The following is a 12,573-nucleotide window of genomic DNA, read 5'->3' as shown; positions in this document are numbered from 1 at the left end:
CGGTTACTCGCGTCGTTGAATGTATGATGGCCCGCTAGAGTAAGGTTGCTTCCTTCGTTTGGGTATACCTGGGTTTCTCCTGCCTCGTTTTTGGGTTCCTCCACGACGGGTGAGGTGCCCTCAGATAGGGTTGCCGCCTCCTCCTCTGATGCGTGGGCGATCACCTGCCCAGCCGCACAGAGTTGTAGTTGTTGTCCGGCGGCGCCGAGTACAACGTCGTCGGGTTCGTCAACGACGGTGGCGGTGTCTCCCAATAGGCCCTCTGGGTCGCTCAGTGAGATGTCGGTGATGGTCACCTGTCCATGGCGGGTCATCTGTCCCGGATGGTGTGACGTTGTCGTCTCGTGCGTGGGATCTTGTGTGTCACTTGGTGTTTCCAGGTCGTCGAGGGCCTCTTTTGGTGTCCTGGTTCGGATGTCGTGGTCATGCTCTCCAGTAGCCGGTTCGGACTCGTCTGCTACCGGTTGTTCGTCGTCGTGCATGTCGTCGTGTGTCTCGTCGTGGTCGGGTTCTTCCGGCATCAGCTCACCCGGTGTCGTGGCCATTCGTAGATCGTCGCGGTGGATCTTCCGTATGCGCCGCCCCCCGAGTCTGACCAGATATGTGGTCCTGCCCACGCGTCTATGGATTTTGTAAGGCCCGCTCCAGCGCGGTGCCAATCCGGCGCAGTAGTTGCGGAGGGCTGCCGACAGCGGGTGGACCCAGGCGTAGACTTGGTCTCCCGCTCGGACTAGGGGTGGCTCCCGCGTGGTCTTGGGGGTGATCTTCTGCGAGTAGGTCGTTTGTCGCCGTCGTGCATCTTCATACATGTCTGTCCTGCGCTGGTCGCATTCCTCCGTCCCTTCTCCATCGTGTGGCGTCCCGTTGGTGGCCCATTCGCCTGGGAGGTGAAGGTTACTTCCTTGCACCATCTCGGCAGGCGTATGGCCGGTGGCTGCATTCACATGACAGCGGATGCAGAACAGGGCGTCGGCGAAGTGTTGGTCTCACTTCGAGTGGTCGTCAGTCAGTCGGAGTCGGAGTTGGAATTTCAAGTCCTGGTTCCTGCGCTCGGTGGGGTTGGCTCTGGGATGGTAATTGGGGTGGTGTGGTGCTGGATATGCACCTGCGCGCACCAGTCCTGCCATTTCTTGCCGATGAACTGGCTGCTATTATCGGTCAAGGCCGACTGTGGGTAGCCCCACCGAGGCAGGAACTCGTGCATCATGAGATGGATGATGGTGGACACCCTGGCATTGCTGCACGGATATGCCTCTGTCCATCTTGTGAACATATCCGTCACGACGAGTATGAACCTCTTCCCTCTGGGCGACCTGGGGTAGGGCCCCATCAGGTCGAATGCGATGGTCTGGATGGCGTGGGTCGGTTGTTGTGGGTGCAGTTGCTGCTCCCCGTCACGTAGGAGCGCCTTGAGGACCTGGCAGACCTCGCACTCCCGTACATACTCCCTCACATCCCGCGGCATGCCGGGCCAATGGTAGTGTTGGGAGACCGCGTGTCATGTCTGGTCCGTACCAGTGTGTCCTGCCAAGTCGTGGTCGTGGTAGAACCTCAAGACAGCCTCGCATGCCTCGGGAGGCACGTAGGTCTTCCTCGACCCAGCCTCTCCATGCGCTCGGTGCATGATCCAGCCGTCCTGGTCTCTCCACGTCGGGTGTATTTCGTCTCCGGCTTGTTGTCGTCAGATCATTTCAGTTGATTGACAATGAGCGGTCATGACCCATTGGTCGACGTCAGTTGCAGTGTGAGGTGGTGGGTCAGTTTGGTTGGCGTCGGTCGTGATCCATAAACAGGTGTTTAGTGGCGAGAGGTGTTCGGTGTTGGGACCGGGCGGCAGCATGTCCTCCCACTCCTCCACGTCGATGACCTCGTGTTGGTCGCTTGGTTGCCGCGACAGAGCGTCTGGCAGCTGGTTTTCTCGCCCTGGCAAGTGCTCCACCATGAAGTCGAAGGACTGGAGGAGTAATGCCCACCGTATGAGTTTCCCTTTTCTGCCCTGCATTGTCTGGAGCCAGGTGAGGCAGCGGTTGTCGGTACAGTGAGTAAAGGTCCGGCCCTCGAGATGAGGCTGGTACTTTTTTTACTGCCCAGATCACCGCCAAACACTCCTGCTTATTTGCTGTGGTATCTACGCTCAGCAGGCCCGAACTTTGCGCTGGCGTACTCCACTATGTGCTTGTCTCCTAGGTGGTCAACTTGAAACAGGATGGCGCCTACCCCTAAGGCGCTGGCATCTGTCTGCAGGATGAGTGGGCGTTCGGGGTCAATACGTGCAAGGGTGTGGCAGCGAGTGAACGCGCTCTTCACCTCCTCGAATGCGCGTTGCGCCTCGCTGTTCAGTGGTAGCACCTTTGCGGTGACAGCAGGTCGGTGAGGGATGCGATTACCCGGGAGAAATCGGGTACGTATACCCTCAGCCAATTGATCAGACCGATAATCCTTTGGAGTTGCTTCCTCGTACGTGGGGCCTCCGCGGTCGCGATCTTCTGGAGATAGCCAGTCTGAGGTTGGCTCCCCTCCACATTGACGCGGTGCCCCAGGAATTCCACCTCCTCGGTACCCAGGTGGCATTTAGAGAGGTTTGCGGTCAGGTGGTGGGTAGCGAGTCTCTCGAACACTAGTGCTAGGTGGTGGCAGTGGTCCTCCGAGAAGACGATAACGTCGTCTAGATACGCGAGGGCGAACTGGCCGAGGTACCCTTCTAGCACCCATGTCATCATTGCTTTAAATGTCGCTGGTGCACTCTTGAGCCTGAAATGCATGGCCCTGTACTGGAATCGCCTGCCATCGGGTACGGTGAAGGCGGTTTTCTCCCGTCTTGGTGTTTGATTGGTACTTGCAAGAACCCCGACTTCAGATCTAGCGTGCTGAACACGCGGGCCCTCCCAAGGCCGGATACTGCCGTCTAGATGCTGATCTGCGGGGGTTTTGCGCTGATGGTTACGGCGTTGAGGGGGCGAAAATCAGTACAAAAACGCAGGGTACCGTCCCATTTGGGGGCCAGAACGATACACGCGTTGTAGGGGCTGTTGGAGGTTTCGATCACCTCACTGTGCAGCATTTCAGTGACCTGCTCCCATATGATCCTCTGCTCCTTGCACCCATAACCCCGGGGTGATTCATAGATGAGTTGGTCGGTGGTGGTCGGGATGGAGTGCTCGGCTACAGTGGTGCGCAGTAAGGGCTTGGCGGTCACGAACATGCCTCGTCGTTCGTGCAGGACTTCGTTGATGGCGCTAAAGAACTCCAGTGGTACATCGTGGTGGAGGTCATCTAGGGTTACGGTCGGGCCTGATGGTCTAGGTGTTCGACCCACCGAATACACAGCAAACCTCTCAGTTCGCCCCACATTGATTTTAGCTGGCCCCATCTCCAACACTGCATCGTATTCTGCCAGCTGGGGTTGCCCTAACATAAGCTCTTCCCCAAAGTCCCCCACAACAACAGCGGTCACTGGTGTAGTTAGCTCCCAAAGGCTTACATTCACATCCGTGTGTCCCATCATCCAGCCAGCATGGGAGGTAGTTGCTAGCCGGAGCTCGCCCTGGTGTCGGCGGAAGGTGCCGGGAGGTACCAGCGAGGGGTGGATGAACACCTTGCTCGCCCCCATGTCAATGAGGGCGTGGGTCGGGCATCCATTCACCTCGACGGGCACACGGAGCAGGTGGTTGCTGGGTTGTGCAAGTTGTCACATCCTGGGGAATTGTTGTAACTTGATTGGTCCGCCATGTCCGGGCTGTTGGGCGTGGTGTATGTCGGCGCGGTGGGTGCGCTCAGTGGTTGAGCATGGTGTGGTGCTGGGGTCGCCGGGTCCTGTCGTGAGTGTGGTGGTGGGTGGTTCACGCGGTGATGCCCTTGTCGTTGGTGGGTTTGCTGTGGTCATGGCATCACCTGGTTCGCGTGTCGGTATTGCGGGCAGGGGGTTCCATCTGTGTCCCCCCCTTACTCGTTTACCATCGGCTCTTGGTCGTGCGAGGTGGTGGATGGCCGGTAGGCGGGTTTTGTCGTGCGCCAGGCGTTTGCCCCCCCTAGGACAGTCGCTGTGCCAGTGGTACGTGCCCTGGGAGTATCCTAACCTGCACTGCGGCGGTTGATAACTCCCGCTGGCTTCTGGCCGCATCAGGCTGTCGGTGCGTAGCGTTCTCGGCTCTCTGAGGTTGGGGCCCCTCTGTTGTGGTTGGGGTGGTGGGGCCGGGATTGCTAGCAGGTGTCGGTGGTTGGGTGGGCTGCTCTGTTCTCGCTCGGGGCCACGTGCGCTCCTTCCCCACATCCTCTGAACATTTTGCTCTGTCGCCACAGCGAGTTGCACGTATTCCATGACAATGTTTACGTGGGTGACGCGCATGAACGGCTGTAGCTCGTCCCTCAACAGTAGGGTGATGGTGGGGAGTGCTATGGTGGGCTCTGCAAGTTGTGATATGCTCTTGAAGAGCTGTAGCTTGTGTGCCACGAAGTTCTCAATAGGTTCACTGTCTCGCTGTGGGTTCCCGTAGAATTGTGCTGTGCATTGCACCATCGTCGCGCCTGAATCGAACTGTTGGCTGAAGGACTCTGTGAACTCCTGCCACTCCATATCGAAGCGGCCCCATAGGCGCCACCAGGTCAGGGAGCTTCCCCGCAGCTGTTCACTGGTCCGCTCGGGCCACTCGTCGATTGGGGTTCCGCTTCGCGTGAGTTGGATTTCACACTGGTGGAGGTATGCCTGCAGGTCCTAGTGAGGCGCACCACTGAATTCGGGTAACCTCGATGAGTATGGGGCAGTTCGCACCGACTCCATGTGCGTGTTGGTGGGTCGCGTTGAAATGTCGTGCCCAATAGGTTGTGCTGTGGTTTGGTGTGGGGGCATACCTTAACACGTGTTTGGCTTGTTCCCGGTGACTGGCACTGTCAGTGTGGGTTGTGGTGGTATTGTATACCCTGTCTCTACTTTTTCCTTCCAAATCTTCTCCCAGTCTATGTTCCACTGTTCGTGGTTCGCTTGGTAGGTTGGTGACTTGGTATTGGTTTGCGCTGCGCATTGGCACGTGCTTTGCCAAGGCAGTGAGCCTGTCAGCAAGTCGGTGGTTCTCGGTTGCTTACAGTGTGCGCATGTCCCATTGGATGTTTGGTGAAACATAGTTGTGTTGCGACTCTTGGTGCTTTGGACAGCTGTTATCGTTGACGTGCCGCGCGTGCCTTGGCGGGTCTGCAGGCTGGGTGCCCGGACAGCTGCACAAAGCGGAGATCGCGATTGGGAGGGCGGGTTGGTTGCGCGCGCTGCTTCAGTGGGTCGGAAGAATGGGGTGGTGCGGACACCCGTGTGAAGGTAGGGGCCGAGAGCACCCGGACTGCCGCACAAAGTGGAGGACAGAACGGGCGAGGTGGAGGAGGGGGAGTGTGGATAGCTGTGCGCAGCGGTGGCCGAGAACGCCCGGACAGCCACACAAAGCGGAGGTCAAAGATGGACGCGGCGGAGGAGGGGATGCGGATGGGCGTGCGAAGCGACGGCCGATAGCGCCCGGACAGCCGCACAAAGCGGAGGTGAAAAACGGTCGTTGAGGGGAGGGGATGTCGGGCTGTGGCGTCGCGCTCCTGCGTCGCGAAGGTCGTGAAGCGGGTGGCTGCAGGGGGGTGGGGAGAAGCTCCTATGTCCTCTCGCCTCGACGCGCCGTCTGTCTGAACCTGATCCGTTCTCGCCCGCAAAATGGCAGTTTCGTGTCCGCTTTGTCATCCGAGTTGGGAATGGCTTGAAGAATTCTGTTTTGAGATTTCTCCTGGTTTGTTTTCTGTCCGGTTTTGCTTGACGGGTGTTTCTCTTGCTGATTTATTTTGCACTATTTGCCTTACGTTGGGTGCCATTTGCCATCAGCCGGGGTTTCGGGTGCGATTCCCGCGGCGAGTCTAAGGAGCTGTACGTGAAAATTTGGATGTTTTCCGGGAGGGCGCCAGGCTAGCTCTGTCGTCTAACCGTGAGTGGGTCGATCGGCCCCAGCGTGTCCCCTAGACTCGGTGGCTTGACTTGGAAAGTAGTGACGGCCGGGTTAATCCCTGCACCGTAGAAAAAAAACCGACCCGGAGTCGCGTGGGGAGTTGCGTTGAAATAGGTATTTGGTGATGACTATAGTTACCAGTCGTGAAGAATCAGAGAGACAAAACTTGAAGGCTCCCCACAGTACGCGCACGTCCTCTCCGGGCCGCGAGCTGATCAGAACTGCCTCAGAGGCTGGGGTCCGGGGGGGGGGGGGACACTCCCTCCATGCGCCAAGATTACGCCGCTCGTCTTATCTGGGTGCAGACTTGGCGAGGGGTGCGTTCCGCCAGCAGGAGCTAGTACTGCGGGCTGAAGCCGGGCTAATGGCATTCTGTCGGTACGACGTCAGAAGTACAGTCAAAAGCATGATGATAATTGTGCCACACAGAAGCATGCAATTAAAGATTTACAGGACTATTAAATATTCCCAATTATAGTTCAAAAATAATTGCTGTCTTACAAATTTCTATGCTAAAAGATTTAATGCCTTCGTAGATCAGATTTGCTTACTACTACTAACTGACATTACTTGACACTGTTTAATCTCTTAAGGAAGGAAAAAATATACTATTTAATATAATTATTCATTCATTGTAAATTTTTATTTCACAGATGATACAAACACGTAAGCAAATTAGCATTACATTACGCAGTGTTGCTGTTCATTTTGCAAGAACCAAGTACAGCAGGCTACTGAAACAATGCACTAATTTAGATTTTAAAATAATGTTTCCAGTCTAATCTATGATTTAATAGCTGAATACTTAATAAAGTTTAAATATATTACTTACAAAAACTCACGGTATATTTCAACTGTTTATACATTACATCAATTTATGAGTAAAAAAATCTGTAATAAGTACCCTTTATTCATGTGTATAATTTGAATTCCCGCGGTAATGTGGTCTAGTAGGTGCGTCATTTGCAATTGACCAATGACAGCAAAAAACCATTTGCTGGCGATTAAACCATAGAGGTAGCCTACCGCGGTGAGAATGATGCGTAAAAGAAAGAACTGGTTTGTTTTCATACTTTCAGCGCGAATTTTGATAAAAGTAATGTAATGTCTTTGATATGCGATGTTTGTGCAAGTCATTTTATTTATCTAATTTTTTTATTTTTATTTTACACAGGTCAGGGTTAAGAAAGTAAAAATTACACAGTCTAATTAATCACGGTAAAATGTCAGTTACAAAGGTGAGTTTTAATTTTAAGTGTCGATTCTTCTTTATTTACTATGTTATCTACTGCCTATTATATTACGATAAACCGGTAACATGTATATGACTTGTTTCTTCAACACACATTAATATATAAGGGTTGGAAAAATTAGTACGTCGCGGTTTTTCCTTAAATAAAATATTTCTAGGATTTCATCAACGCTGGTTTCAGGGTCAAACAAGGAACTGTACTGACAAAGATCATTTTCGGCATATTATATAATTTACGGAAAAGCTACACTTGAAATTTACACTATTTTCTGTCGGAAATCAGTTGTAGCAGGTCCTGAAAATTTGTCCTACTGAAACTCAGTGACGCACCAGGGGGGCGGGGGGGGGGGGAGGGGTTAAACCCCCTCCAAAAATGTGAAGAAAAAATCTAGAATGGAAAAAGTAAAACCATTCCCAGTCCCAGCAAAATAGGTACAATGGTCTATGGACAGCGCTCAATCTACCAAACTTTATGAGATGTTTTCACGTCAGTGTATACCTTATGGGGTAAATATGTAGTTGGGCGGTATTTGCGAAAAAAATTGTTTAAAATCCGAAAATACCTTTATTTTATGCTCTTCAACGTCCTCTTTTCATTAAAAGTGGCGGAGGTAAGAAATTCCACATACTTTAGGAGATATCGAATTTTTAAATTTCATCATATGTAGTTGAGCGGTATTTGCGAAAAAAAATGTTAAAAATCCGAAAATACCTTTATTATATGCTCTTCAACTTCCTCTTTTCATTAAAAGCGGCGGAGATAAGAAATTCCAAGTACTTTAGGAATTTCATCACAATACCAGTGCCGTGATGTGGCGGTTAACATTGTTTCTTGTTTACGTACGAGGTACGAGTATCTACTTTTTTTTATTGGATAATGATGTCACGTGATTGTTCGTGATAGGCCAGAATTCAAACGAACCAACACGTGATTATTTAGTTCATTTATTGTTTAAAACGGTGTTTAATTACCGCCTCCAATTTAGGTGAGTTTTTAACGTTTCAATTTTAAAGTCTTATTTGTTATTTTGATATTGTTGCGCAAGTAATAAGTAACAAAAAAAATTTACGTGAGTTGTTACTGTGCATCCTTTGTTACGGGTTTGTTAGGTAAGGTCAGTTACATTATAAATAATTTAAAACTAAAGAATAATTAAAATTAATTCACATTATTTTTAATGTCAGCTTAGTTTGAAAGTATTAATAATGTAACTGACCTGACCTAATCAACCATTTTATTAATTACGCATTGACGATTCACGTATTCACGAACACACTGATGCAGCATTGTTAAATATGAGGCTTTCGTTTCCTGGAAGGACAGACAGAACATTAGAACAAGTCGATTTTCATAATGCCTTCAAATGCTGTGACAATTCTTTTACTGATGCTGTGTATTAATTATTTACTTTGCTATGTATTATACTAGCTTAGATTTAGACTAAAATAAGAGTATTCCTTATAATTAGAGACTTCCAAAATTACCTACTATAACCAGTAAAAGATTTATAATATATAACCTTTAAAGTGTGTAATGTGCAAACTTTAACACATAGTGTAAAAAATTGTAGTTACTTCATTTCGATATATATTTTTCCTTTCCTTTGGCTTCGAGCCTTCAGTAGTAAAGATTGTTGATCGCTGATTAGTGTTATTGTAGCATTACATTTGTAGTCTGCTACTGTGAATTACTTTAATTTTTTTACATATTAGTTTGTGTTATATAAAAACTAAGAATTGTTTGTGCGCTACATTTATCTCAATTTTTACATAATTTTGGACTGTATTTCTGCAGTTTTAACTAGACATTTAATGTGTGAATTTTATACCCTTTGTTTTTACTTGTAGAGTGAACTTAATTTGTGTGTGTGAATGCAGTAAAAAGCAAACCATCATTTTCAGTGATTTAAGTTGCACAGAATGTGGACTTTAATGCATGCTATGATTCTCATGGTATTAAAATAATACTGATTTTGAGCGGACGAGACCCTGGGTTTGATAAAGGTAACTTTGTTTGATTCATGTCTAAAACAAAATTCTGTACCGTACTAAAAATTATTCTTTTTTCTACCAGCAGTATATTCAATAATTAGATACAAAAACTTCTTAAATAGCACCAATTTTAACCTATAATACAAAATTTTCCCAGAAGAGGACCCCTGGAAACCCCCCCCCCCCCCTAATTTATTTTTGAAACCGGTGTTCCTTCATAAAAAACAAACTTAAACACCCCCCCCCCCCCCAAAAAAAAAAAAAAATTCCTGGGTGCCTCTGCTGAAACTCCTTGCATACTTTGTTTGGTAGCCCTCATGCTAACTGTGAAAAATGTGAAAGGATGCAAATATTACTTCTAATTAGGAAAATGGTAGTAAAATGTTTTTATCCTAGTTTATTTTTAAATAATTTACATCTAAAGATTCACTAGCTACAAATTTGTGTAGAATTAGCATTAATTTAAAAACAGTTTATTCCTTGGCTTACTCATGGAAATAATAATTCCTTTGACCAAGAATTTGATGGGTGGTAGAGTTACATATCTAAAAGCTTCATTATTGCAATATTGTACTGCTTCTTGCAGTTCCAAGGTGTTCATCAGTTTTTGTAGGTATGGCAACTCCACAACATTCCAGAAATGTGTGTAGTGTGTTCGTATTTAAATGATTATTTAAAAAGTTAATAAATTGATATTAGTTATTAATTAAGTTTGTTTTTTCATTGCTTGATCAAAAATGGTCTACATTGAACAGTTTTATGTTTATAATGAATGAAATTTTTTTATTGTGTTTGATTTGGAAATATTTATTGACACACACTATTATTAAGTTAGATGGGCATCTGTGTGTGAAATGCAGACGAATGTACTGCACAGTTGACTGACAAGTGGAAATAATAAATTTTCTCTTAACTTGTAAACTAGGTATTTTAATACATAATTATGTAGGGGAGAGGGGGCACGTGTGGACATGGGGTAGTTGTGGACAGTTCAAATTTCACGCCTTTATTTTTATTAAATGTTGATGTGGCTTGTATTCACAGTTGGTACTACTGCCCACTATGTTTACATAAAATTTCAACCTGTTGAGTTCTGTTGTTTGTTTTCTATTGCTGAGTAATTAGATTTACTCATGAAAAGTAAGTTTTCAGAACTTTATATCTTGGGAAAACATAAATATTGTATGCATTTATATCTTTACAATTATTTGCCTGATGAAAAAGTGTAATTTTATCTAACTTTGAAAATAAACAATGAAATTCAGATCGTAATCTAAATGCACTTTTTGTTTTCATGTTTGTTTAAAGTGGTGTTGGGGCACATGTGTACAGTGCATAGGGGGCACATGTGGACGATATCCTATAAATTTTCCATTTTTATGTTATGCAGCTTTATCAAAACCATTTAGAATTGTTGATTATGTCCTTCTTATATTATTTTCATGTGCATGATTATTAATTTTTATCTCATTTTTCAGTAAATAAAAATGGTACAAACATATAAACGAAAAACCAGCCGTGCAGAAATTCCTGAAGACAATATATCAAAAGCAATTGAAGAAATATTAGGTGGTGCTAATATCCGATCAGCAGCTGCAAAGTATGATCTAACAAAAACAAAATCAATGAACACAAAAGAATGTCAAAAATTAAAGCAACTAGTGAAGACAGTGAAACTTGTGTAAATGTACCAGGAACTACTTCACATAAAAATGAAAAAAGAAGACATGCCTATGATTCAAAATACACGAGTAGGCAAATATTTACAAAAGAAGAAGCTCTGTTAGAAGAGTACCTTATTCAGTCATCTAAAATGCAGTTTGGGCTCACATATCTTCAAATCCGAGAAATTGTATATTCTTATGCTGTTAAGCTATGTCGTCCTCTACCGAACAACTGGATAACACTGAAAATGGCTGGGACTGATTGGATGAAGTCATTTATGAAACGTCATCCTGCTTTATCTCTTCGTAAACAGGAGTCAACCAGTATTGGCAGAAATATCAGTTTCAATCGATATAATATTAGTTCATTTTTTACAATTTAGATAAGGTGTTAACCAAACACAAATTTAGTAGCAGCAGGATCATCAATGTTGATGAATGTGGAATAAGCACTGTCGTACCAGCTCCAGAAGTGGTTGCTCCAACTTGCTGCAAGCAAGTGGGCCGAACAGTGTCGGGTGAGAGGGGTGAGCAAGTCACTTTTGTGGGAATAGTTTCAGCGGCAGGCAAAGCTTTCCCTCCAGTGTACATATTTCCTAGGGTTCGTTTCAAGGAAGTGTTCCTCACAGGATCTCCTCCAGGTAGCATCGGCTTGGCAATCCAAAATGGATGGATGACAAGAGACGGTTTTCTGCAGATTATGAAACACATTCAAAAGGTCACTACAGCTTCCAAAGAAAATCCAATCCTGGTTCTTCTTGACAGTCATGACTCTCGCACAAGTCTTGATTTAGTTTTATTCTGTAGAGAGAATGGAATAGTTCTATTAACATTTCCTCCACATTGCACCCACGGTATCCAGCCCCTTGATATAGCAGTTTTTGGTCCTTTTAAGTCTAGGTGCAAGACTGCATTCAATTTCTGGATGGCTTCTAATCCTGGAAAACCGATTACAATTTACAACATTGGTTATTTGAGTGCAAAACCCTATATTGATCATTCTCACAAAATAACATTTGTGCTGGTTTTGATAAGTCAGGAATTTTCCCTTTGAATAGGGATGTTTTTACTGACAAAGACTTCATGCCTTCTAATGTTACTGAGATACACATGGAAAGTATGTCTGCTGATCATAATTTGTAAAAATCAACCATTCCTGGGCCTTCAAGTACTCAAATTTGTCTTGATCTTGCTTCAGTTAAGTCGAAAATTCAGTCTTCCACTTCAAGTATGAGAATTTCTCCAGATCTTACTTCCATTGAGTCAAACACAGCGACTTTTTCTTCTCATCCGGACAATAATCCTGGCTTTGTGAAATCTATTCATCCATCCACTTCAAATCAGTGCTATAAGTTACTGATTCTGCTTCAACAGTATCAAACGAGAACTGTAGGCCTACTTTTTCTCAACTGAACAGCGGAACTATAAGGTCTGTACAAACATTGTCACCAGAAATGGTTAGACCATTCCCAAAGGCTGACAGAAAAATTCTAAGAGAATAAGAAAATATACAGTATTGACTGACACACCAGAGAAAATTAGACTTGAAGAAGAATTCCTACGCCTACAGGAAAAAGACAAGGGAAAGTCAAGAACTACTAAGAAAAGATGCAGTAAAAATAATCAAACAATCAAAACTAATTTTCCTAGCGGTGTGCTTAGATCAAAACTTAAATCAAATGAAGATGACTTGACT

The 12,573-nt window shown here is 46.0% G+C and overlaps 1 protein-coding gene across 2 annotated transcripts in view; it reads left to right on the top strand.

Annotated features, from left to right (window-relative positions):
* Positions 1-6,980: 6,980 nt before the first annotated feature.
* The window catches only part of LOC134541601 (copper chaperone for superoxide dismutase), a 60,461-nt gene continuing 54,868 nt past the window's right edge, over positions 6,981-12,573 (top strand). The window contains exons 1-2 of one of the 2 annotated variants that reach the window (XM_063385153.1): positions 7,047-7,065; positions 7,144-7,207. In XM_063385153.1, coding sequence (XP_063241223.1) covers positions 7,193-7,207 — 15 coding nt within the window. In that variant the 5' untranslated portion in view covers positions 7,047-7,065; positions 7,144-7,192. Of the gene's footprint in view, positions 7,208-12,573 lie in introns of both variants that reach the window. The other variant, XM_063385152.1, reaches the window with a different exon arrangement.

Source organism: Bacillus rossius (genome assembly GCF_032445375.1).
Source record: "Bacillus rossius redtenbacheri isolate Brsri chromosome 4 unlocalized genomic scaffold, Brsri_v3 Brsri_v3_scf4_1, whole genome shotgun sequence".
NCBI lineage: Eukaryota > Metazoa > Arthropoda > Insecta > Phasmatodea > Bacillidae > Bacillus > Bacillus rossius.
The sequence above is the reverse complement of the archived record's forward strand: the minus strand, read 5'-3'. Positions and strand labels throughout refer to the sequence as shown.